The sequence below is a fragment of the Acomys minous genome (assembly GCF_964271855.1).
Source record: "Acomys minous genome assembly, chromosome: 2".
Taxonomy (NCBI): domain Eukaryota; kingdom Metazoa; phylum Chordata; class Mammalia; order Rodentia; family Muridae; genus Acomys; species Acomys minous.
In genome coordinates, this window is record NC_140484.1 from 114,927,466 (window position 1) to 114,948,213 (window position 20,748).

Here is a 20,748-nt window from a genome sequence, read left to right on the forward strand (position 1 = left end):
AGCTACACAGACCTGGTCAAAATGAGAAGTTTATGTAAGATTTGATCATTCCCTTTTAGGTCATCGCCCTCCAGGCCCTAATGTGTATCTCTCCCAGCTCTTTGTCTCCTTGGCATTTAAGCACAGAAAGGCCTTATGTAGAATTGTGATACTTGAGGCTCCCGTCATCTTGTCCAAAATAGGAATTGGGTACTAAGAGGGTTCTAAATCACCACTGGGGAGGCAGAGAAGGAAAGCATGACAGACACAGGAGTTTTGGTGTTTGCTTTTATTCCCATCACCTTAGGCCAGGGTATCAGAGCTTCTACTCTCCCCTTCTAGGGTACTGCATCAGCACACACACAGCAGGACAGAGAACCAGCCAAGAAGAAAAGGAAGAAATGCCTGAGTTAATGTGACCTTTGGGGCATCTGCTTCGTTTGTGCCCAACAGCGCCCCTTGTCATTCGGCCTGCACTGATTTTGGTGTCCTGGGACTGCACACACTGACTGTGCCATCAGTCAGGACAACTCTTCTGGACAGGCCTGTTACAGAGAATGGCTGCCCTAGGAGGCATGCCCTTCTGCTAAAGCACATCTGAAAGCCTGAGTTTAGGAACCAGCAACGCTCCAATGAAGCTCCACAGGAGCAAATACAGTCTCCAGGCAGAGCTAGGGTCCAGGCTGGCTTCGTTTTTCCAAGGAGCCTTTGGTGAGTTCAATTATCTGGTAAATATCCAGTGCTTCACCTGCAAGACAGTGGACATTGGTTAGGATGCCTCAGAAATGAGACCCGAGTGTTAGGGTCAAAAAGATGGTGGGTGGGAGTGGGAGCACCGAGAGTAACTGCCAGGAATGGCTGTTTGTCTTTGCTACATTTTTAACATAAAATAAGATTTCTGGCCCACTTATACATCTTTTTTCCCATCAAATAATGCACTTTGACGTATACAATAAATGTTTAAACATTTCTGGTGTGGTTTTGAATATGGGTCAGTGTAGATGGAACATTTGAAATTCTAGCATCCTTTTCATTTACTTACTATGAACCACTTTCTGCGACAGCCCCTTTGTGATTTTGGAAGATGGTTAAAAGTCGATTTCTTCCCGAGAGCCCCAAGGTTCTAAGCCACCTCCCACTCTGTATATGAGGAACAAAGACTGTGCTCACCCTGGGGAATCCCGTATCTCCTTTCCAGCCCAGTTGGGTTAGAAGGAGTTTTACAGTCCATGGTCACTTCCTTCCTGAGGCACTGGTCAATATCTACTGCACTGAAAAAGGCGACTGACTGGGGCAGATCATTCAGACCCAGCTTGTAGGCAAACATGCACCTGAAAGAAACCAGTCTTCACTTAGGCTCCTCACTCCAGGAGCAATGGCCAGAAACCTCACTGTCAATCACCCACACTTAGTAGAGGCTATACTAATGCCTCTGAGATATTGAAATATAATTAGAGGCTCAACACACTTCTCCAGTTTGGAATACTTTGTTGATACTCAAAGAATTTATTTCAATTATTGGACCTAAATATGAGAAACAGATGCAGACTTTTAAACATAACACCCCCCAAGCCCAGAAGATAAGAGAACATGGGTAACAATATTGAACTGTGTATTTGATATTTGCCCGTTTACAGGATAGACCATGGTTCCCAGGTTGGTTCTGAGTGGCAGATCAACAGGAAATAGTAATATTTGACACATCAATATGAACTAGGATTTTAGTATACAATTCAACAGGTATGGTGATGCACACCTTTAGTCCCACTGACACAAGGACTACATAGAAAGACCCTGTCTCATAAAAACTCAATAAATAAAAGTTGCATTTGAGTTTCTTTGTTAATGAGGTTTCCTGCTAGCAGAATAACAGCTTCGGTACTTTAAACACCTCACTTTTCTGAATCAAAATGTCTTCTGCCATTGATTCCAGGCATATTACTGGGGGAGCAGTAACAACTCCCTTGACCTTGCCTCCACCTGAATGACTCAGTACTGGTACATGCCACCTGCAGACCTAACAAATCCCTTTTAAAACTTGGGGTCCTTTTTAGGACTTCCCCTAAACTCTAAAAATAATAAACTAAACCAGCCAGTTCCATATTGAAAACTCAGACCTGGTCAGGAGGTTGGTGATCTGCAGTGCCAGGGCAGCACGGTAGCGGTCCTCCTCTCGCACCAGGTAACGAACCTCATCATGGATGCTGATGCAGAAGCGCCCATCAATGGCAAATTCCTCAAACAGCCACTTCATGGCCACAAGCATGAGGTGTAAGTAGTCCACAGCAGAGCTCTGCACCACCCAGTTCACACGGCTAGTCATAAACTAGGGAAGACGGCGGGTGTCAGCAAGGGGCTGTGCCACTCAACATTTAGTTCTAGCCCAGGGACCTTGCCCCTTCTCTCCGTGCTCAAGGGTGGCGAGATACCTCACCTCTCCCTGGACAACTGAGGGCTCCAGGGCTCTGCTGATGCAGCAGCCCAGCACTGGGGTACGTGGGGTGTCAGACATGGCAATGCTCTCCAGCTTATTAAACATTTCTGACTCTGTGCCCCCTGTCCATGCTCGCTCAGCAGCCACCTCCCACTTCTTCCAGCGTGACCTGGGGGAAAAGAAGCCATGAGGTCTGTTAGCATCTTAGCGCTAAAAAAGTTAGTATGTCAGCCCTTTGGGACCAGCCCACAAGACCCCACATCTTGAACACAAAAGATTCTCACTTCCTTGAAGCTTCTCTTCGGATCATTCGAAGATCCTGGAGGGAAACCCAGCCATCCTCAGTCTTGTCCACAGGGAGGGCCAACTGTCTCACCAGCCACTCGCCCTCCTCTGACAGCCGATACCTGTGGGTGGTGGCACCATGTCATTCCCACTAGATGGCCTCCTCTGTGGCACACCCAACTTCCCAATCAGCCCCTTGTCCTGCCTCTCCTCTAAGGGTAGCTTCAGCAGGGAAAGCAGGCTGAAAGACTAGAAGGGGTGAGCAGCCAGGAGGTGACGCAACACAGAAAGAAACTCAGGCTTCTGTGTCCCTAAAGGCCTCGGCTGTATCATGTTAGCCCAGTAAAAGGCAGACTCCAACACAAACCATCCTGGTCACGTTGACCCACTGCTTGCCCGACACTGAACTGCCCATTGACCAACAGCAGCCTTCTGCTAGTTCAGGAGACAGCAAGGAATGAAAGTGGTGACCCCTGAGGGGGGAAGGAACCTGGAGAAGCCAAAACCATGACAGCCAAGCGCAGCTAACCTCCTGCTGCCCCAGACTCTCAGTCTCAGGCATCCCTAGGTTCCTAAGGGTTTCCAGAGCCATGCCACTCATTGGAAGGAACATCGGGGCTTCCTCACAGTCTAGGCCTGCAGTTCCAATTCAGTTTGCTTCTACAACTGAGGCCCAACCTCCTTCTCATCACTCTTACCAGCACACACTGCCCACAAAATGAATCCTACCAACCTGCCTGCTGCGCACACTCAGCTCCTGGTCCCAATACAGTTACCACAACACCTGCATTAGTCACTCAGCCTTTGGGCTTTCCCAAAGTGAGTATGCTGAACAGCTTGTATCAAGTTCACAAAAAACTAGGGCCATTTGGAAAGCAGAAATCTCAATTGAGAAAATGCCTTCCATCACCTAGCCTACAGGCAAGTCTGTGGAGCTTTTTTTTCTTCTTCTTCTACCCTTTCTTGCTTAATGAATGAACAACCCAGCCGACTGTGGGAGGCCCCAGAGTGTGTAAGAAAGCAGAGTTAGCAAGCCAATATACAGTATTTCACTATGCTTCAGGTTCTGCCTCAGTTTCCTTCAGTGATGAAGTAGAAAGAACCTGAGGGTTGTAAGATGAAATAAACCCTTTCCTCCCCAACCTGCTTTTGCTCGTGGTGTTACTCAGAAACAGAAACCTAAGACAGTTTCCACAGGTAATCAGCTACCAAAATGTGGACACTACATAGCATACCTTAAAAAAGCCACCCATGTACTGCTACCTCCCCTCCCCTGCACTTGACCCTGCCAGAAAGCCTGTGAAGGCCCCGAACACACAGCGTGTAGCACGGCTAGACGAACAGATCAGAGTAAACGGGAAGGCTTTCTTCTCCTGTCAGGACTAGCCCACACTCCAGTCTGCATATTTCTACTCCTCGAGCCGTAAGCATAGGGCCCCTAAGCTCCTGTAGGTGTTACATGATTATAGCAATAGATGACCACTGATGCGCTCAACAGACTCCAAGTACAGCTTTACCCTGTGAGGAAAACACTAACACTAGACAATGTTACAACTCCAAAGATTAAACCATCCTGCAGCCATGTTTAGAGGGACAGACAGCACAGAGATAGAAGAGAGCTGTAAAGCAGGCCTGTGATCCCAGATGCTAATGTGGGTGGAAAAGGGGCCCTCACCGGCGGAGACCCTTTGTGATGGCATACATCTGCTGGGCCTTCTCAGCTGCCTCCTGCCTTGTGAGCCTGTGGTTGAACTGCATCAGTAGGCGCTCAGCAAAGGACTGCCCAGCCCCATAGATACGGCCGTAGTTGAAGACTTTAGCATGCTCTCGGCTGATGCCTACAGTGGTGGCTGTCTTACTGTGTAGATCGGTGCCCCTGCTCTTCCTGCCCTGCAGTGTCATCCAGCCAAAGGCCGTGCAGCCTGGAGAAAGAGAACAAACAATGAGAAGCTCAGAAATATTTGGCCCAGACTCCTGGGCCAGTGGTCCTGCCCCCCCACCTTTGCCCAAGGCACAGGCCCTGCTTACCATGCATACCAGCAAAGTGAGCATCTCCAAGTACTGCTGCAATCCACAGCTCCTGTGAGTCCACATCAGCACCCACGAGGACATAGCCAGGTGGAGCCTGCACCATGGCTTTCAACTCGCTGCCTACTCGGTCAGACTGCAGAAAGAGTGAGGTGAGGCCCACCTAGAAGCCCAAGGCAACTGCTACCTGGAGTTCTGGGACCAGTGCTGACAAGATACTTGGGATCTTTCCTGAGGGATACTGTGGAGAATGCTCTACAGCCCTGATCCAGCTTCTACGCTCAGAGATGGCCCCTGTCAGCAGTAGGCTGGCAAAGAAGAAACACTACAAAGCATATGCCAGCGCCCCCACCCCCACCCCCCGACCTGGCTCATCTGAACCCCATGGTACCTACAATCACTATGCCTGCATTGTCTAGCCAGCAGCAGCACCTGAAACACATTTGCTAAAGGAATGCCAGACTTGAACTCGAGCGCTGTGCAGCCCAGACTTTAGTTTCCCTCCCATGTCTCCTGCTAAAACTCCAAAGGCCCTGAGATAGTTTGTAGAGCCCTACAAGAACAGCAACAGAGAGGACACATACCCGCGCATTGCTGGCAGTGAGCCATGTGGGCTCCACAGCTCGGCGGGTGATGGTACCAGCAGTTACCACCTGGGGCAGGATGGCCCCATAGCGGCCTTCCTCATCGAAGTTAAGGTGTCTGTAATGGGGAGAAGCAGAGAAGTGTCAGCAGCTTGTTCTGGCCCTAAGACCCACACCACTCAGTTCTTGATCCCCACAAGCACTCAGGCCATACCTGGTTACAGCACGGGGCAGAGCTGACCTGGGGAGCCACACCACCATCTGAGAGCTGTGGGAGAAGAAGGCTAAAACAGCACAGCCATGGCAAGCAGAATCTACCTCAATGTGCTGTCACCAGCATGTGCACCTCACCAGCTTCAAGGATGCTGTGTCTCTTTGAAGCCTGGCACCAACTCTCTTCTCACTAACCTTACTCAGGGTGGGCTCTGGCTCGGCCAAAGCCTGGACCCCACAAGAGGATCTGGGCCCCATAGAAGATCAGGGTAGACTGTACCAATCCCCTCACAAAGGTTGTGATCACAACCATCATGGAAACAGCCTTTGAGATAAGTTCATTTGCCACTGCAGAAAGAGTCAGCTCTCAGTCTCTAATATAGGTTACAGACAACCAGCCCTCCAAGGTCCTTACTGACAACCCATGGCTCCAGTGGTTAAGTCAGGGGATTTAATGGGCTCTGGGGAGAGCCATCCAAGTCCTGCCACAGCACTCTACATAACAGAGAAGCAAGCTGGAGTGGGAGAAACAACCAGGTCCAAGATCCATGTCACTCGGAAAACCAGCTAAGCCTCTCCACTGTAGCTAGGCTGCTTCTCTGGGATAGCCCAGGCTAGTTGGGAACATCGGAGTTGAATGGGAGGAAAGGAAGCCTGGGGCTGCAGACACCTGACACCAGGCAGACAGGCTTCCTGCTACCCCCGACTTTGGCTTACCTGATACGTTTATGAGCATTCCTCCAAAAAGAAATCATTTTATTTATTTCGAGGGCACGGGGTCCACTGGCACCTCCTGGGCCAGCCTGCAGGGTACCATCTTCCATCTTAGGCAGGAAATCTTTGGCAAAGGGACTTCCCACATTGTAGTTGTTGCCATCCTGTAGAGGACAAAGAAAGCAGGGGTTGTAGACAGGTGGCCAACCACCTGGTAGGGAACTGACATGGACACTGGGCCTTCTTCCAGCAGAACCTACAAACTCCAGCAGGGGGCATCCACATTGGTATCTTGCACATACACAAATGCTCATGTGCATATGCTAAGATGGTCAGATGAAGTTAGTAACAGTAGCCAATAGAAGCTACCAGACAACAGATACAGTGTGTTAGACACTTGGTCTACGTCCATGTCAGTTAATCCCACCAGGATGCCTCTCACCATTCAATTTTCAAAGGAAAGTCAAAAGCGATGAGAGACAAAGCTTGCCCTAGTCATACCCGGCTCTACCACTACTGTCAGTCCCACAGAAAAGCAGTCTCCTGGTCTGAATTAACAATGAAGTCCTACTGTGCACCATGACCACAATGAGAAAAGGAGGTAGGCACCAACTATACCTTGTGAGGCAGCTTGAAAAACCAGCAACCGGGGATATCCACATCATTATACGGTCCGTTGCCATGGTGGTAAGTGGGCTGGCTGGATTTGGGGGCACAAACAGCAGGCTGTGGGGGCCACACACCCAGATCAGGCCCTGCTCCAGCACCTGCATTTAGCAAGGGCCAGGGGGTGGGGGTAGGAGTGGGGAAAGGGCCTGAAACCGAGCAGGCAAACTGGAAAGTGAAGGAAGGCATGGCCATAGGTTTCCTTCTTGGTCTCCCTATACCAACAGGACCACAGGGGAGCAGGGCAGCATCGCCTAGCCTCCCAAGACCTAGTGAACTCTGGTAGGAAAGAGCTATGTGAGCTAGAGGAAGTCCCAGCCGCCCACTACCCACCCAGAGAGCCCAAACGGGTGTCTTGCTCACCGGAGCGAGGGATTGACCCGGCCCTGAATTCTCCATCTTGGCCTCAGCCTCCACATCTAAGCAGCCCAGCTCTTCTACCTGGATGGGCCCAGGAATCAGGGTGTGAGAGATGGGCAGCTGTAGGCCTGACCCCACCAGCCCTCCCCTCCACACAACTCAGACCAGCCCAGGGTAAGCAACCAGGTGGCTCCCATGCAAAAGGGCCCCGTTTTCCTGGGAAAACACCCCTCATTCAAGAGGCTCACATTCAGAGCACGACCTCACCGTCTGCCACATGGCGCTGTCAGTGAGTAAGAACTCCTCAGCCAGCTCTATCTCCTGGGTCTCCAACTGCTGCTTCCCCTGTTCAAGGCAGTGCTTCCTATACAAGGACTCGATGGCTCTGGGCAGAGAAGGAACTGCTGATTACTGGGCCTGCTCAGGCCAGGCAGCTTGCTGGAGTTTCTACTGTCCCTTTCCTTAGATGTCATGTTAGCTGTGAGGAAAGCTTTTAAAGAGGGAGATGCCAACCCAAATGACTTATCACAATGGTAACAGGCTGGGGTTGATAACTAATCTGGCTCAAATCCAAGCTCCTCTATGATTGAGAGCTCTGGAAGCAAAGCAGGGGACGGGGGACTGAAAGCCACCCTGTGGAGCTAGCTCCTGTCCACTCACCCATGTGTGGGCTCAGTGGAGCAAGGCCTGACAAGTGACTCCAGCTGGCTGCCCTTGGAACCAGGACTCTGAGCCATGTTTAATACCTTGACCTCTCCATAAGACCTGTCTGTCCAATGTTCAGGATTGGGGCCTCAAACAGGTCAGCCAACTTCTCTAGGCTCTTGTCAATTATAAATGTGTATACTAGGCCTGGTATGTCAATCTCCAGCACCATAAAATTTAAAACAAACAAATACATAAACAAACAAAGCAATAGGCCAGGTGTGCTAACTCTCACACCTATTATCTCAGTAGCTGAGAAGTGGAGGCAAGGGGCTAGAAAGCTGGCTCAGTGGTTAAGGGCACCTGCTGCTCTTCTTGAGGACACAGGTTCAGTTCCCAGCACCCACGTGGTGGTTCCCAACCATCCATAACTCCAGTTCCAGGGGATCAGACACCCTCTTCTGACCTCTGTCATATAAGTAAAAAATTTTAAAAAAACAAATACCAGTAATTTAAGAAAACAAAAGCTGAGGCAGTAAAAGTGCCTTGAGATTGAGGACACCCTAGGCTATATAACAAATTCCAGGCTAACCTAGGCTTCAAAGTGAGCCCCTATTTCAAAAACAAACATATAAATAAAAACTTTTAAAGTAAAAATCTTTCCTCATGGAACTGCTTAGATGCCAAGTGTGACTTACACTGCAAAATGCTCAGTAACACAGTGGCTGGCACGTAAAGAACGCTTAAATTCTACTCAAGAAAAGCAGCAAGCCGGCCCCTTCCTTCCCTCTGTGCCACTGTGAAGGCAGCAGGAGCTGACCTTGTTTGTCAGGCAGAACCTGGCTCTTACCTGTAGGGGCACGCTACTCCAGCCGGCTCTGCGGCGGGGTTCATTGGCAGCTCAGTCACATTATCCCGCCGCCCAGGCACCAGGTAGCCCCAACCATGGGAGTCTGAGTAGTGTAGAGGAAAACCATCCCAGGTCAGTGCCATGAGCTTAGGAGTGACCCGCATCTGCAGGCTGAGGAGGCTGGGGCCTGGAGTCCATGCAGGGTCATCGAGCCGAGGGCAGAGCTTCCGGTACCACCTATTCACCCCCCCAGGAGGAAAAAAAGTATCACACTAGGGAGTAAGGAAGAGTCTCTCTTCTATGATGCACCCCACCCCCAACCCTGCCAAGACCTCCAGGTGTTCAAGTATCAGTCCTCTGGTGGGGGCGGGGCTGTGGACCAATATGGTGTCTGCTAGAATTATTCCAGTTCTCTCAGAAGGCAAAACCCTACATGCCTCAGTGGCACCTTTCAGTCAAATCTCCTTTCCAAGCCTCACTGCAGACTCCGACCTCCCTTCCCTTCCTACACACAACTCCCACAGCTGTCCCTCACAGGCTGGTCACCAGAGACCAACGTGAGGCTAGCAGGACACACAAGGCATTTGCACCCAGGGTCATATAAGCACAATGAGGCCACAGCACTGGTCACTATGGCTACCCTTTTTCTCATTTCTATCTCTAAGACAGCAATGAAGGGCACCTCAAGGAAACGGCCCCTTATTTCCACAGGCAGAACAGAACTGCCTCAAGACTATATACTCTTATGTCTCATTACCGGTCAGCTTCATTGGCAGGCCTGCACACCTGCTGCCCCTAGACGGGAGATGAGTTCCATCTGTGCCCTGTAGCTGCCACTGGTGGCACACACACAGCACCCAATGCATTGTGCTGAATGTACCCAGAAAGCCACTGGGGTCAGAGTAAGCACAAGTGAACAGAAATGGAAAGTGAATAATGAACGCACACCAACGCAGGTCTAAGATTTGCTGAGGCCCGAACAAGACAGTGTGGTCAGAGAGAGACAGAAGCAGTCTCACCCAGGGTGTCCTGGAAGGTGCTGTGGCCGCTTAGGCAGGAGGTCTGTGGTGCTCTTCAGCTGTTGTAAGCGGGCACAGGCCATTACATCTTGCTGAAGCTCCTCCTCCTCACTGAGTGGTCCAGGATCTGTGTGGGGGCTCAGGAGGTTAGAGCCAGACACGACTCACAGGTCTCAAAGATTCTACAACCCCTTCAAGGCCCCCCTGGGTCCTAGTACTGTCCCAGAAATACCCTGCCCCATCTCCCACCTAAGCTCCCCACCTTCCTGATCCGTGGGATCCCCAAAAGGCCCAGCTCCCTCGATGGGCAACTTGCTGGCTGAGGCTGGCTTCTTCACCTTCTTTGCCTTTTTCTGCTTAAACTCCTGCAAATCCCACTCTAGGTCCCAGAGCCAAGGATCTTCTTTGTACCTGTAGAGCCAGTCAGTCCATCAGGCTAGAGTTAAGGCTGATAAAACCCAGGCCTCCCACCTGCCCGTCCCCTGCCCTGACCCAGCCTGCCCAAGACCTGACTACCTCTCTCCAGAGAGCAACTGGCAGGCGTCATTAGCCAGATCCATCAGCGACTTCTTCATCTCCCGCTGCAGCTCCTCATATGTGCTCTGTGCCTCTGCCAGGTAACGCTCCCAGTTCTGGTTGACAGGCAGGTACGAGACACCCATCTCTAGCATGCCAGCCAGAGTCACTGGGTGGGGACACCTTAGGGACAGACACCAAGGGCTGCCATAAATGACCACAGGAGACAAGGCTTGGGCCCACTTCCTAAGACAATTTGACAAGTACAACCCAAGCAGCCACATGGCACAGCTCTAAAGTCAGGGAGGCTTGCACTCAGCTCTACTGCTACCCAGTCCTGCGTTAGCTACCTCACTTCTCTGGGCCTCAGGCTCTTCATCTGTAACATGGAAACAACATCCCCTCTTCAGGGGTGATGAAAATGACGGATGACAAAAAAAGAATAAGGGCCACTACAAGTCTGTGCCAGGCACTGTGCTAACAATCTCATATATGCCAGTGACTCCCTATGGACCTCACAGCCAATAAAAAAGTAGACCTGTGTGTATTTCTTGATGAAACCACCAAGACTCACAGAAACCAAGTCACTTGTCTAAGGTCAATGAGGCTACAGCAGCCAGGGTTTGAATGAAGTCTGAATAACAACCATCACAGACAACTTCATCAGACTGATCCCCCCCCCCCCAAAAAACCCAAAAAACCAAAACCCAATAAAAATCACAAGACAAACCGGGCATGGTGGCGCATGCCTTTAATCCCAGCACTCAAGAGGCAGAGGCAGGCAGATTGCTGTGAGTTCGAGGTCAGCCTGTCTACAAACAGAGTTCCAGGACAGCCAGGGCTATTACTCAAAGAAACCCTATCTCAAAAAACCAAAATAAAAAATTTTAAAAATTAAAACACACACACACACACACACACACACACACACACACACACACACACACACACACAAGACAAGCCCCTAGGACTCCAGAAACCCAAGAGAACAGGGCCCACATGGATACCACTGAATAGAGGGGCTCCATTCTTCCAGCCCATAAAAGCTGAGTGAGCACACCTGATACAGCAGGATCGCATACCAGAGCCTACCCACCCCCCGGGATTCCACCTGGCTCCCCCTCACCTCTCTAAGAAGAGTGGCAGCTGCTGCTGGAAAACCTCATAGGTGGCCCACACATCACGGGCACAGTACTGCATCAGATCCTAGCACAAGGTGACAAGAGCTTGTTGGGGGTGGGGAGCAGGCCAGGGACAACCACCTACTACCACTGCCATGGCTCAGGGGCAGACCCAATGGCTATGTCTCACAGACCGCATACAGAAGTCTGTGCCAACAGCATACCTGGAAGTTCTCCCGGACATCCCTCATGGTTCCTCTGATGAACAGTTCCCGAGGCTCCTTCTCTAAGGGAGGTCCCCCCACGTAAAGGCTGTGCACGTCTGCAAGGTTATTGGCACTACTGATGTCCATCCAGTCCCAGGATGAAATCTGAGACACCAAAGGGAGGTCAGCTTGGTCTTAAGCCCAACAGGCGGACCAGTGACAGGATGCTAAGCAGAGGCAGTCCCAAATGCGTTCTCACCGCTGGACCATTGGCTTTCCTCTGGGACTTCTGACCTCGCTGTGTGAGGCCTTGGGTCTTGTGCTTGCCCTGCTTGGCTCCCATCCACAGACTGCGCTGGAAGCTGCTCAGCCCTGAGATGGCCATGTGCATGCTCATAGTGTCCAGAAAGCGCATGCGGGAGCCCTGAGGGAAGGGCAGGAGAGGAAAGGCTGCAACAGAGGGGCTAGCTGGCCACCGCTTCCGTGCTGTTGATCCCAATGCCACCTCAGCTCCTCACCCAGCCTCTACCCCCAGCACAAAACCCAGGAGCCCCATGCTGCCCTAACACTTGTGAGGGACCTGCCCAATTCCTAAATGTGCAGAACTGGCTCAGTCCCAATGGGCAAGTATTTCCCAGCTTCCAGCAACAGCTCTGGGCAACTCTAGGTAGCTGAACTAAACAAGACCTTCAGAGCTGTGAGCCAGGCCCCCCAGCTCCAGCCTTCACAAGCTGTGGCCCCTCCTGGCAAGTCGGCATCTAAATGCCAGGCTAAGGGTGTGGCTAGGTACTCCCTTGCCCTGCTCTTCACCTTAGCCTGCTGTGAAGAGTCAAAGAAAAAGTGTTTTTTACAATCTATGAACTACCACATGCCAGGCAGTTCTGATCTGTGTACTATTCAAATCTCCTCAGAGTCCACTGAGGGAGCTTTTCCTAGCTCTTTACAGAATAAGAAACTGAGGCTTAGCGATGTTAAGGGGATCACACTGCCTACCAACGACTGAGGCAGGATGTGGCCCAGGCTGTAACTCAGAGCCCTCAAAAGCCCTTAAATGCCATACAAAGAGCCATTTTATCCTGAACAACTCCCAGTCTTGTGCTGTGCTGGAGCTTCTTGCAACCTTTCAGGAACAGAGGGGTCATAAGCCACAACAGTTTCAAACACCATACTAGTGTTTTTAACTCTGTTCTGGAGATCCAAGAAGCAGAGACAAGGCAAGGCTGGTCAAAAGAAGTCTCTGAAGATGCTGCAAAGGCCGTGGAAACAGTGGCCAAGAAAGCAATGTTCTCTCTAGAAAAGGAGACAGGGCTCTTGGCCCATCTTATGCATTGGCATGCCATTCCCACAAACCTTACCTGAATCAGATACTGCTCTCTGATATGGGCTCGGTCAAAGGAAACATTGTGCCCCACCACTAACTGTTCCTGCCAGTCCTGCTGGGTGGAGCTGCTGGCACTAGCAGAGACCTCCAAGGGGATTAGGTCAGCCGGCGATAGCCGGCTGGTCCAAGAGTAACGCTCTTCCACCAGCCGCCGGCTGCACCAGGAATACCTGCAGGAGGGGAGAGGTGGGGAGGCTTACCACGAAGGACTAGACTTCTGTTCCATACCACCCACGCATGCCAGGTCCCCAAGGGGTGCTACTCACTCTCACAGAAGTCAGGGGATCAATGAGGACAATAATCACAAAGCTTTTTTACTATTCAGCTCCCACAGATTAACAAGGAGCTAAATGCTACACTATTGGGTGCCATGTGCAGGATGGTGTGCGGGCCTAAGGCTAAGTCTAAAGCTAGCTGAGGCCTTTATGAACATGACCAACCCCTTGTGTCTTTAAGCACAAAACAGCTTGTGTTCCAAGTGCTAATAAAGGAGTTGGGGACACGACCCAAAGTAGAAAACCTTTTCATTGATAGTGACGAGGGGAAAAAAACAAAAGCAAAAACAAAAGACAAATGCTGTATACACATGTAAGGTGAATTGTCGAACAGCTGCAAAGATTCTGAAGGACAAAATAAGTCATGCACTTTACAGGAGCATCCACCCTCGGTGAGATACCAGAACGCGGCAGGATGAGAGAATATGTGCATGTGCTGGAGTGGGTGTGGAAGAGACAGATGAGTGTTACCTGCAGGGGCCTGACCCTGATCAGGAAAGGCTAGTCTACTCAAGATCCCAAGGAACAGTGGGGAGGATGGCCACCAACAAAAAGCCTGCTAGAAGCCACACATACGTCAAAGGACTGAGGCCACACAGTGGACAAACAGGCTCTGACGGAGCTCCCTGCAGCCTTTAGGAACACGGGAGCGACACGCTCAAGTTTCCAACTGCAAAACTAGTTGCTTTACACCTGGCAAACTCTAACACATACTCCTTGGGGGACTACATAAGGCACTCAGGCTGGAACCTAGCCCGTCCAAGCCCTTTGAAACAACAGAAACAAGGGCTCAAGAATGTTAAATACTTGCTATGAAGCTATGAAGGACTTAAGTTAACAAAAGTCATACTGGTGTCTAGACACAGGCCTTGCAGCTATGTGTGAAGTCATCTTAATATAAGCTTATCTGTGACTTAAAACAACAACAACAACAAACAACAAACAGCCAAAACTACGATGAGCTGGAATCCGTGCTATCAATACTAAAGCTCTCCTTGGTCTCTCAAATGCCAAGAGCCTACATGATAGACCCTTTCAGGCAAGTATCACAGTCCTTACCAACAGTCTTTAGGAAGCGACCTTATGGGAGACCGGGCTGCCCAGGCTTCCACTCAGCTCCTACAGTTGTGTGCAGGTCAGGCTACGCAGCTGTGTGGCAGAGGCACGCCACGCCAAATGTGGGCTGCTCCTGAGGCCCAGCCACAACCACAATGGCCAACAACTAAGAGAAAGGTCTTCTCCTAAACGCAGGCCTCAGCACTGGCCTCTGCCATCAGGCAGACTAAGCAAGGCCCCCAGTACCACTAACAGAATGGATGAGAATGAAGGCAGAATGGGACGGGAAAGAGGAAGAAGTGAGGAAGGCAGAAAGAGAGAAAACGAACTCGACTTGTCCAAAAATGGCCAACTGACCAAAAACTCTGCCACTGGTTTCCTTTCAGCCGCCAAAGCCTACTTTATCTTTTCAAATGATGGCCGGCCTTCCCCTTGACTGTGGCCATCCAGTTACACAAGCACTGTGGTTCTTATCTTAAGTTCAACTAAGTCAACGCAAAATCATGTAGATTTGCTCTTTTTAGCCAATAATGCCTACCTTATCTATTTAGCCATGCTTTCACCATTTTCAATTGTATATATAACATTTCGCAGCTTTCTTTACAAAGATGTAGCTTCCAATAGGAATAAAGAAACTGCCAACTTTTTTTTTTTTTTTTTTGCTGGCCATGCCTGAAAGCATTAAGGTTGTAAATAGTATTTTAATCCTGGAATGAAGAATAAAAAAAAAAAAAGGGAGAAACAGTACTGCCATCATTGCTTGAAAAACAAACTTGGGTAGTACTTAGAAAGCTGTTTAAAAAGAAAAGAAAGAGACTGAATATACCTGCTTGGGACCAAACTATTCACTTGGAAGGAAGTAGTTTTTCTCAGCTGAGGGTAGACAAGACTAGGCCACCTCCAGGGGCACTTGGAAAGGTTGGACAGGATTTGATCTGGCATTTATGGAAGACGCTAAGCATTTTAAACTGCCTGAACAATCCCACCAAAGGAACATCTTCCTGTCTAAAATAGCCACTGGCATTCCCAAAACCAAACACTTTTCAAACGTCTTTTCAGACTAACTTCTCACGGAAGCTGCTTGGGGCTAGGGGTTGAGGCACAAACTGTGGTCATCTTAAACGGTCTCTCCGCCTGTCTCAAACACAACCCAAACATGGCTCCTGACATTCGCTTGGGTGTTGTCTAGAGCCCGTTGTGTATCTTCCCACCAGAGTGAGCCCCACAGAAGCAGGTTTAATCACGTTTAGTTCAAGACACCTGCAGTCCTTAAATGAGCACCCAGCACATGGCAGAAAACCTGAAAACGGTTCACTGAACGGAACCATTAAGTCGGGGGCCCCCTACAAATGGCAGTCCCCTGTTCCTAACCCTGACTTACCAGGCCGAGGGGGATATGGCCACCGCCAAAGTGGGGCAGGTTCCCTCTGACAAGCAGACCTCCACGTCGAACACCAGGGCCCGCTCCTCGGGGATGGCCACGGGTTCGGCCTCCCCCTCGGGGCCGTACCGGGTCCAGCCCTCCGCCCAGGCCCAGCTCCTGGGCTGGGGGGGCAATTGGGCCTCCAATAACGAGGCGGCCGCCTCCAAGTAAGGGAGGCTCTGCTTCTGGGCCACGAGGCGGAAGTGCTGGTCCAGGTTGCCCCCGAAGAGCCGGGGCAGGCGCAGCTCCACGTCTGGCAGGGGCGTTGCCGGCTGGCCCCAGAGCCCGTGCTTCTGCAGGTGCTGGATGCTGCGCTGCACCGCGGCCTCGTCGGGGGCCTCCCCTCCGCACCCGAAGATTTGCTCGTGCAGCCCTCTCGACAGCATCTGGATGAGCAAGGGGTTGAGCCGCAGCTGCCTGTTCTCTGAGGAGGGCACTTGCGATGGCGGCTGCCCGTCGCTGGGGACGGGCACGGGGGCGTGGACGGAGCTGGAGACCCAGCGTCCTGTGGCTGGGACTGGCCCTGAGGCGACCTTGGCGCCGGCCACCTTCTTCCAGAGCAGGCGGCTCATGGTTGGTGCAGGGAGCCCCCCGCTGTGAGTCGGGACACCTGGCCTTGGGCTCCAGCTTGACTGTTTTTACTGGCTGAGAGACTCAGAGAGAGACGCGTCCCCTCTCTGTGTTCCTGTCAGTGAAATAGGTCTCACCATGCCTGCCTTCCTCACACAAATCCTAAAGGAGATGGATGAGAAAGTGTTAATACATGTGTCACATACATACTTGTACAAACAGCTTATCCGCCGTTAAACACAGTTGCTGCGTACCAGGCATTTTCCTCACTTGATCTCGGCCGAAAGGCCAGAGTGGTGTGGGGACACTATGCTGTTACGCCCTCCAACAGCCTTAAAGAAATGGCACTGGGGAAAGGAGCCACACAGGCTCGTCAGTGAACTTGGAGAAGCCGCTGGACTAGGGAGACGCAGACCAGACCTCTGGCTCTCCAACTGCGTGACCTTGGGGCGAGCTCCTCGGGCCCCGAGCTCCTCGTCTGTAGAATGGGGCTAAGGAACCTCTATGGCCACGGGGCGCCGCCGTTGGTCGCGCGGCCCTGACCCCAGCAGGCGCTGGGCAGGTCGCAGCAAGAGTGCCACACCGCGGGCCTAGCGCGCCGCTGGAACCCGCCGGGTGACCCACGGACGGCCCCGGGGTTCCCCATACCCACACCACGGCCCGGCCCAGGGCACCCTGGCTGGGGACATCGGTAGCCACCACCCCCGTGCGCCGGGACTCAGGGTCGCCGCTGCAGCCGACGCCACCGCGGCGCGCCCTGGGGCCGGCCGCCGCCCTGCTCCGGGCCGCGCTCCGGGACGGGAGATGGAACAGCCGCGCTGCAGCCGCCGCCGCCGGGCCGGGCCTCCCTACCCCGCTGAACCCGTCGGAAACCTCGGTCTGCTCCGCGCCTCGAGATCGGCGGCAGCCCACAGCCCTGGCGACGGCGCGGTGTCCGCTCCGCGCGGCCCACGCAGCCTCCCGGTGGCGTGCGGTCCTCTTGCTGGCGGCCGCAACTTCCCGTCTGCGGGAACAGGGTCCCGCGGCTACCCAGAGGCAGGCGGGCGACTCCCCCGAGCGCCCAATAGGAGCGCCGCCAATGGAGCCGCCCGCCCGCGGGGGGGTGGGAGAGGGACTTCCGGGTGAGGCTCTCCAATAACCCCCTCTCCCTGGGGAAGATGGATCGGTCTGAAGCCAGCCTGCAGGCGGCTTGACGCTTTAAGCCAAGTAGAGGAAACTTCTAGCTAGCGGCCGCGTGGCCTAATGGATAAGGCGTCTGACTTCGGATCAGAAGATTGCAGGTTCGAGTCCTGCCGCGGTCGAGCGTGGGTTTGCTTTATTTTACCCCATTCGTCTTTCCATGTTCCCTTCGGAAGTGAGGCGAAGTGACTGGCGGTAGTGGCCAACTTCAACAGTGCGCTAAAATCTGAGCAAACAATTGAGAGTAGGGGGTCACATTTCTAAAATGTGGCCGCGGTGCCAGAATCCTGCCCAGGTAGAGAATGGAAAGGAGCACTTGATGGTCACCACGATGGTGGGTTTCGGAATGGAGCCCTTCTAACCCAGCGCCCACCAGGGCTGTGGTGCTACCCGGAGCACAGCTGACCCTCTTCCGCCTGTGTTCCAGGTGTTTCTGTTCCCAGCTTTCCCAGATGAATCAGCTGCAAAGCTGCCTAGTTGAAAAGCAGGGACCCGGAGACTCCAGTCAAGAGTCCATAAAAGATGAGAGATGTTACAGACAGACTAGGGGTCACACGCAGCTGATTAGGGGAGTAGACCTCGCTGAAAGACAGCCCCCACTTCCAGCCAGTGCCATGACCAGCACGCTGAAAACTGACAGAAGAAAGCATCTTCGACTTTTTTTCAGGGGCTGGTGCGGAGACTCTAGCTGCTTTCCTGTCACCAGCAGGGGCTGGGAGACAGCTAGGCCATCAACCCTTGTACAGACCCCTTCCCTTTTCTCCTTTCCTTTTCAGGTCTTTCCCGTCTTTTCCCTAGCATCATCATCATCATCGTCGTCGTCTTCGTCATCATCATTTTAAGCGGGTGAGGTCTCACCCGGTATGTAGCATAAACTGGCTTGGAACTTACTTGTAGCCCTGGCTGATCTCCTGCCTCAAAGCTGAGGCTGCAGGCATCCACCATCTTGACTTCCTCTTGCTTTCCGCTTGAGATATCCTTAAACATTTTTCTAGGTGTACTTAACAGATACAAAGTGGTTTCTGTGTTTTGTTACCGGTCCTACATACACAAACCAGAATGAACTGAAGATCCCTTCTTGTTTCTTACATAACTTTGCATGGTTGGCGGTTCTATAAAGTGACAAAAGGAGAGAGGGGGTCTTAACCCAGGGAGGAAAGGCAACTTCAATTGTATCTCATGTAGTCTCCTACTGAACCAGCCCCACAACCTGTGGGCTTAGGCAACACTAGCCATCATAACTGGGTCTTGTTATCAATGGTGATCACAGACTTTTCATAGCACATTATGCTTGCTGCAAATTTCTCAAAACTTTGCTCACAGCTGTTGGCGCAGTGCTTCAAACAGCAGTGGTTGCAAGGAGGCAGCCAGGAACTGTGATCTGATGGATCAACAAGACACAGGTAGGCAGGGAGTGGTGATGCACGGGCGTCTTCAGTCCCAGCAGAGGCAGTCAGAATTCTGCATTTGAGCCCTCACCCCACCCCACCCCGCCTGAGCTGAGGTAATAGCTCAGGGGGCGAAGAGCTTGACTACAAGCACGTGCACCTGAGTCCTGTCTCCAACACCGGGGCCGTAAAAAGCTGGGTGTGGCGTGGGCTCCTGGGCTCCAGAGACCCACAGACCCCAGCTGACCTGATCTAATCAGCAAACCCTGGGGCCCAACAAAAGACCTAGTTTCTGAAAGCAAGATAAACAAGTCCTGAGAAACAACGCCTGAGGTTGACCTCTGGCCCCCACGTACACATACCTCAGTACAGTTGACATCTGACCCATATCCACAGAGAAACAAAACACCCTATCAACTGATCCATCTGTTCCACCCGCAGCATTCCTCAACAACTCTCTCTCCAGCCTGCAGCTCCTGCTGAGGGGGCTAGGGGTGGTGGAGCTGACAGCGGGGAGGGCTGGAGAGTTTTCTGTTTGCTTGCTTAGTTTTGAGGCATCACTATGTAGCCCTGACTGGCCTGGAGCTCATTAAGTAGAGCCGGGTCAACTTTCATCACAGAGATCTGCCAGCTTGGGTCTTTGAGCCTCTGTGAAAGCCATGGGAGTGCGAACCTGCCAGACTTATTACAAGGATTGACTGCATGGTGACGTGGTATAGTGTTGTCAGTCTGGTTCTTTTGAAAGCCATTCCCCCCACCCCCACCCCCAACTTGGAACTTGTGGTCCATCTCTGTCCACCTCCAGAGTGCTGGGATCACAGCCTGCACTACCACACCTGCTTTATGAAGATGAACCCCAGGACCCCATGCATGCTAGGCAACCACTACCAACTGAGCTACACCCCCAGCCCTACAGACTAAGAGCAGCGACAGTTTTCTTCCTTAGTGGAGTGGGGGGGGGGCAGGGAATGAGGGGAGCAAGGGTGAGAAGACAGGGGATGGGTGGAGGGGTGGGTGTTGCTTAAGAGCCTCAGGAAACAGTAACTCAGTAACTCGTAAAGTCATCAGGAAGTTAGCAAATATCAGGAATGCAGGAAGAGCAGGCTGGGGAGGAGGGCTCCTTGGTCATTGTGGAGTGACACAAAGCCTTGCCTGGTGGCCTCCTCAGTACCAGATGGAGCTGGGCAGCAAGCAGAGCTGAGGATGAGTCATTAAGTACTGCACAGTGACTTAGTGAGGTACTGTTCTCTCTTGGGTTCAAGGCCCAGCCAGGCTCTCTCGCTGAACCCAGAACTCAGCAGTTCTGCTAGGCCGGCTGGGCTGTATCCTGAGATCACAGAAGAGCCATGTCTGGTTAGCTATGCACAGTAGTAGGGGAGCAAGGAGGAAAATTCCTCAGATGTCTCAAAACAGAGAGAGCAAGAGTGTATGTACTCCAAGCACTCGGGAGGTAAAGGTGGGAGAGTCGGAAGCTCAGAGTCATTCACGCTGCGTAATGGATTCAAAGCCAACCTGAAATACATCAGACTCTGCCTCAAAAAAGAAAGAAAGAAAAGAAAAAGAAAATAAGAAAATGGGGCCTGGAGAAATGGCTCAGAGGTTAAAAGCACTGGCTGCTCTTCCAGAGGTCCTGAGTTCAATTCCCAGCAGCCACATGGTGGCTCACAACCATCTATCATGAGATCTGGTCCTCTCTTTTGGCACACATGCAGGTAGAACACTGTATAAATAATGAATAAATAAATCTTTAAAAGAAAATAAATTGGTATGCAAGTAAGTAAAAAGGAATTTTCAATCTATAAGAGTTTTGGGGGCGTTTTTTTGGCTCTTTTTTTCTTTTCTTTTCTTTATGAGTT

At 51.8% G+C, this 20,748-nt stretch overlaps 2 protein-coding genes across 5 annotated transcripts in view; one reads left to right on the plus strand and one right to left on the minus strand.

Annotated features, from left to right (window-relative positions):
• FANCI (FA complementation group I) overlaps positions 1-451 on the plus strand; it is a 60,128-nt gene extending 59,677 nt beyond the window's left edge. For both annotated transcript variants that reach the window (XM_084773592.1, XM_084773591.1), the window contains one exon: positions 322-451. In XM_084773592.1, coding sequence (XP_084629718.1) covers positions 322-393 — 72 coding nt within the window. In that variant the 3' untranslated portion in view covers positions 394-451. The remainder of the gene's footprint in view (positions 1-321) is intronic.
• Positions 254-17,377, minus strand: POLG (DNA polymerase gamma, catalytic subunit). 3 transcript variants are annotated; one of them, XM_084773593.1, is made up of 23 exons: positions 17,199-17,377; positions 15,714-16,487; positions 12,976-13,171; positions 11,880-12,044; positions 11,639-11,785; positions 11,420-11,499; positions 10,294-10,476; positions 10,040-10,188; positions 9,778-9,904; positions 8,759-8,995; positions 7,531-7,648; positions 7,267-7,344; positions 6,856-6,963; positions 6,241-6,401; positions 5,525-5,578; positions 5,311-5,428; positions 4,727-4,862; positions 4,374-4,620; positions 2,698-2,820; positions 2,414-2,582; positions 2,097-2,305; positions 1,150-1,310; positions 254-727 (listed from the first exon to the last, which is right to left on the minus strand). In XM_084773593.1, exons 2-23 carry the CDS (start codon positions 16,325-16,327, stop codon positions 651-653), a joined length of 3,657 nt encoding a protein of 1,218 aa, XP_084629719.1. In that variant the 5' UTR covers positions 16,328-16,487; positions 17,199-17,377; the 3' UTR covers positions 254-650. The 3 variants fall into 3 exon arrangements, with proteins under 3 accessions (XP_084629719.1, XP_084629720.1, XP_084629721.1); XM_084773594.1 differs by having other exon boundaries at positions 17,178-17,377; XM_084773595.1 differs by lacking the exon at positions 17,199-17,377 and adding an exon at positions 16,596-17,100.
• Between the last annotated feature and the right edge of the window lie 3,371 nt (positions 17,378-20,748).